This window comes from Acanthisitta chloris, unplaced genomic scaffold, assembly GCF_000695815.1.
Source record: "Acanthisitta chloris isolate BGI_N310 unplaced genomic scaffold, ASM69581v1 scaffold40701, whole genome shotgun sequence".
Lineage (NCBI taxonomy): Eukaryota > Metazoa > Chordata > Aves > Passeriformes > Acanthisittidae > Acanthisitta > Acanthisitta chloris.
The window spans coordinates 3,029-7,348 of NW_008655126.1; the positions used below are offsets into that span (position 1 = coordinate 3,029).

The following is a 4,320-nucleotide window of genomic DNA, read 5'->3' on the forward strand; positions in this document are numbered from 1 at the left end:
CCTGGTTCCTGTCTCCGCTGGCAGCCCCAGTGCAGGGGCCAGGCTCACAGGGAATTGGGTTATCTTGGGAGCCCAAAGTCTCCAGCTTCTCTCTAAGCAGACCTTGCAATTATCTTTTGGGACATCTCCCTTTGCTGGTCTCCAACACGTGGAGGTTGAGTGCTGGTTCATGGAACTGCTTGTGACACTCAGTGACTGAGTTTCTCCAAGCTGCTTTGGGCTAGAGAAATCCAGACTTAGGGAAGTACAGTAATGCTATTATTTGAAGGCTTCTTGTGGGTTGGAAAGAGGGGGAGAAAAATAAAAAAAAGTGTGTTTTGGCAGCTGAGTGGAGGTCAAGAATGGCAGAAATTCATTAAGGTCTTTAGAGAAGTGAAAGCTGTGTTGATGCAAATCGTGCAGGAGGTGGGTTTAGCCAGCTGGGTGCTGATAAGAGCTCTGTGGCCTGATAAGAGCTCCCTGCTTGGGCACGTGGAAAGGGAACACAAGGAAACACAGATCTCAAAGTTACCACAGAGTTTATTTTTACAAAGACCAGCCTGTAAGGGATATATGGCAACAAACTTCCCGGTTCAAAGACCCTCTTGTGGCTTTGGGTGGTTTGTGCTGCTGGGGCTCAGCTCGTGTCCTGCAGGGCTCAGCACCACTGCCTTGGTGGCTTTCTGTGGAGGAAGAGTTTCTGGAGGCTGAGCAGGAAACTTGCTGGTGAGCAGGACATTGTGGCAGGGGATTCTACTGCAGGACCTTCTCTGAAGTGCCTCTTGGTGGGGAAAAAAGCAAGTTGCAAGAGTTCACTACTCAATAGGATGTTTTCAAGCTGGATTACAGACTTCTGGAGCATCCCATCTCTGCTTGCCAAGGCACATCAGCATGAGGCTGCCCCGGTGGTGTGGAAAGGGTAGCCAAGCAGCTAGGTCAACACCCAAATCCTTTGTGCCTGGCTCAAGATGTCCCAGCACACTTGCTCTCCTGGGGACTATCTTCTTCTGAGGTTTTCCACGTTATAGCTGCTCCTGACTGTGGAATCAAGGAATTCAGGGGCTATGCTCCGGAGGAGGACCATGCTGCTCAACAGCCCAGAGGGGTAGTACAGTTCCCTCTGGCGCAGCACTCCACTCTTGATGATCTCCAGTGCACACTCCTCCTTCGGCGCTGGCGTGTCCCGGATGACATGGGAAATGGCTTGCACAGCATTCTCTGGAAGGGTGGGAGGACAGGGAGAGGAGTGGCATCAGATGGAGGGGCTGCCACAGGCACTAGCAGTTCAAGGTGTTCAAACTGACAAACTGTGGGCATCAGCCCAAGAGTTAGAACAGTTAAGTTACACTAATGTCTTTCTCATTCTTCCTTTCCACCCCCTGAATGACATAAGGTGGAATCCCTACATCCTCTGGGTTGACTCTGAGGATAGCAGAGTAAAAGGTCTCAGGCCACACTTTTTATGGGGTCCTGTTTCCAGAGTTGCACAGACCCTGCAGGCAGGGGGTCCAGCAGTGGTGGTGAAGCAAACTGGAGCCAGAGGATGGGTGATGGGCTCAGCTTGGCTCTGCCTGGAAAGAGACTGAATCATGTGGCCCTAGTGGTGCTGAGCTTACCTGTGTTGATGTAGCCCAGGACACAGAGTGTGATGGAGACATTGACCTTGTCCATGACGAATTCCTGGCGCAAGGAGCTGAAAAATCCATCTAAGGCAAACTTAGTTGCGGCATAAGGAGCAATAAATGGGACACCAGTTTTACCTGGGAGCAGAAACACAACATTGGGGTTCATGTACTGGGCAGGCACCAGGTTGCACAGCTCTCCCTTCCTCTTGCCCTTCAAGAAGCTACAATATTGTGATTTAGGGTGATGGAGAAAGCTGTCATGAATGCTTGAAGGAAAGAAACAAATGTAGGGATGTTTAAAATGTAACATATGGCATGAAGTACCTGCCCTTGTGGGCGATGCTGTTCTTGTATTCCTGCAGAGATACCCACATATAACAAATACATGTGTGATATTGAGGCCATGCATGTACAGTAACCTGCAGTGCAACATGTGAAGGTGACTAGTGGGTGCAAAGAGATGAGCAGGACAGAGTAGAAACTATAAATCTCACAGAGGACTTGAATGATGCAGCCAGGACCTAAATCATATGCTGACCCTGACTCCCAGCAGGATGGCTCTCTGCCTTATGGTTCTTCTTCTGTCTTTTGTAGAAGACTCACAGTAGGGATCCCTTGTGTGCTCACCTGCCATGGATGAAACCACCACGATGTTGCCCTCACTCTCCTTCAGCATGGGCAGGGCAGATGTGGCCATGGCCACGTAGCTGAGGAAGTTGATCTGCATGAGTATTCGTACTTGCTCAACATTCCCATTGAAGAAGTTGAAGTCAAAGTAACTGACATGATTTAGGATGAGCATATCGAGGCCACCTGGAAGCAGAGCACGTTTGCATTAGCAACCAGCATGTCTGAAGAAAGCAACTTCTTTGATGGCCCCCAAAGTGTAGCAGCTCAGGATGTGTTGGGGAGTTAGAAGGGGTTACCACCTACCCCAGGTGTTCTCAGCCTCCTCCACCACCCTGTAGGGGAATGTGGTGTCCTCCATAGAGCCACTGATGTAGTGAGCAGAGGCAGCACCCAGCTCGAGGCATCGCTCCACAACCTGCAGGGACAGCCAGAAGGGTGTTGGCATGGACTCCCCTCCATGGAGCAACCCCAACCCAGGCTGTTACTGTCTTGGGGGAGTTGGGTAGTGTATCTCCCTGGAAATCCTCCCTCCTCCCTTCATGTGATGCTCAAAAAAATGTTTGTCTGCAGAGTTGAATGATAGAACATCTGAGCTAATTATTTAGCATTTATAGAGACATGATTGCTTCATTTTAGTATTTTGATTCTCTTGTGTACAGAATGTATACATCGTATACAGAATGCAAAACCAATTCAGGGTAAGGGTTGATCAGATCAGGACTTGGGTAGTGTGGTGCTGGAGGTCAGAATTCACAGCTGAAGGCTGTAGGGAAGGAAATGCCATGCTGTCAGCATTGAAAATGCAACTTGTGGTGGGATGTGTGTTAGAACAGGCTCATACTGGGGGAACACTGGGGTGGATCTGTAGGGTATCTGGTATTCCTGTGTGCCTGGGCTGGGGTGAATATCTGCATCCAGCCCAGTGTGCTCTGCTTGCCATTTACTTTCTGCAGCTTGGCCTCAGTCCGTGCTGTGAGCAGTAGGTGTGCCTCCATGCGTGCCAGGTGATATGCCATCTGCTCCCCAATGCCACTGCTGGCTCCTGTCACGATCACCCGTTTCCCCCGGAGCATCTCTGGAGAAGAGGGCACAGAGCTCAGAGCCAGCACAGCCCACATTGTCCCTCTGCACATGGGCACTGTGGGCTCCTCTCTGCTCTGCTGCCCTTCACCTTTGGGTGCCAGGGGCAGCAGCACAGCCCCACTGCAGTGTTCTCCCCTCCCTCCCCACCCCAGACCACCACTGGTGTCCGGTCCTTAATCCCAGTTGGGTGGGGAACATGTACAAGGCTCCAGCCCTGCACCCAGCCTGGTCTGGGAACAGTGAGAGTTGGTTAATAAAAGGATTAAATGTTTAAAGTGGAAACCTGCATGTTTCCTAAATAAGTCATTTACAGAGGTCAGACACTCTGTGTCCCAGCAGAGTTTTTCCTGTGCTCTGACCCCTTGTACTGGGACCTGCCTGCTCTCCCCTCCCCTCCCAGCCCTCCTATGCTTTGGCTTCTCTGACCACACTCTGAAAAGCCCTTCAAGTGCTCCTCTGTGTGGCACATGCTGCCAGCAGCCTCAGTGTGGTTGGAAAGAGAAAAAACTGAAATTCTTAGGTGCTGAATAAAAATGAAAGGCCAGTGCTGCTCCCAGCAAGGGGATTAAAATCTTCAGGAGCAAACCCATCCTTCTGCAGAAGTACAGGCAGGAGCAAGACAAACCACACAGCTCAGACCACAAGGAGTTGGAGGTGTCTGTAGGTTGCAAATGGGGCTTGGAAGTTTTGAGCTGGTTCTTATCTTACCCAAGTTTGCTGGTATCTGTTGGACCTTTTCTTTGTGCTGCCAGTGATTTAGCAAACATTAACTTAATGAAGTGTGTGGCTTTGGACTTTAAGCTGTCCCTTTGCACCCTTGGCCTGCCAGGAATTTCAGGTGTGCTTTTTGAGAGCATTGAAGGGAAGGCACTGAAAGATTTCTAGCTCTGTAGAGTGATGAGAAGGTTGTTTGGGGCTGGGACACTCATATCCACTCAGAGCAGACCTGCAAGGGATAGCTGGACATTCTCTCTCCATTCCACATCTAAAACAGAAACAATTC

At 50.2% G+C, this 4,320-nt stretch overlaps 1 protein-coding gene across 2 annotated transcripts; it reads right to left on the reverse strand.

The window, feature by feature from the left end:
- Window positions 1-976: 976 nt before the first annotated feature.
- On the reverse strand, window positions 977-3,907 carry LOC103810855 (corticosteroid 11-beta-dehydrogenase isozyme 1-like). Of its 2 annotated transcripts, none has more exons than XM_009083777.1 (6): window positions 3,828-3,907; window positions 3,179-3,317; window positions 2,538-2,649; window positions 2,232-2,417; window positions 1,596-1,739; window positions 977-1,197 (listed from the first exon to the last, which is right to left on the reverse strand). In XM_009083777.1, the coding sequence occupies exons 1-6, from the start codon at window positions 3,905-3,907 to the stop codon at window positions 977-979; spliced, it is 882 nt and encodes a 293-aa protein (XP_009082025.1). The 2 variants fall into 2 exon arrangements, with proteins under 2 accessions (XP_009082025.1, XP_009082026.1); XM_009083778.1 differs by having other exon boundaries at window positions 3,179-3,309; window positions 3,826-3,907.
- Between the last annotated feature and the right edge of the window lie 413 nt (window positions 3,908-4,320).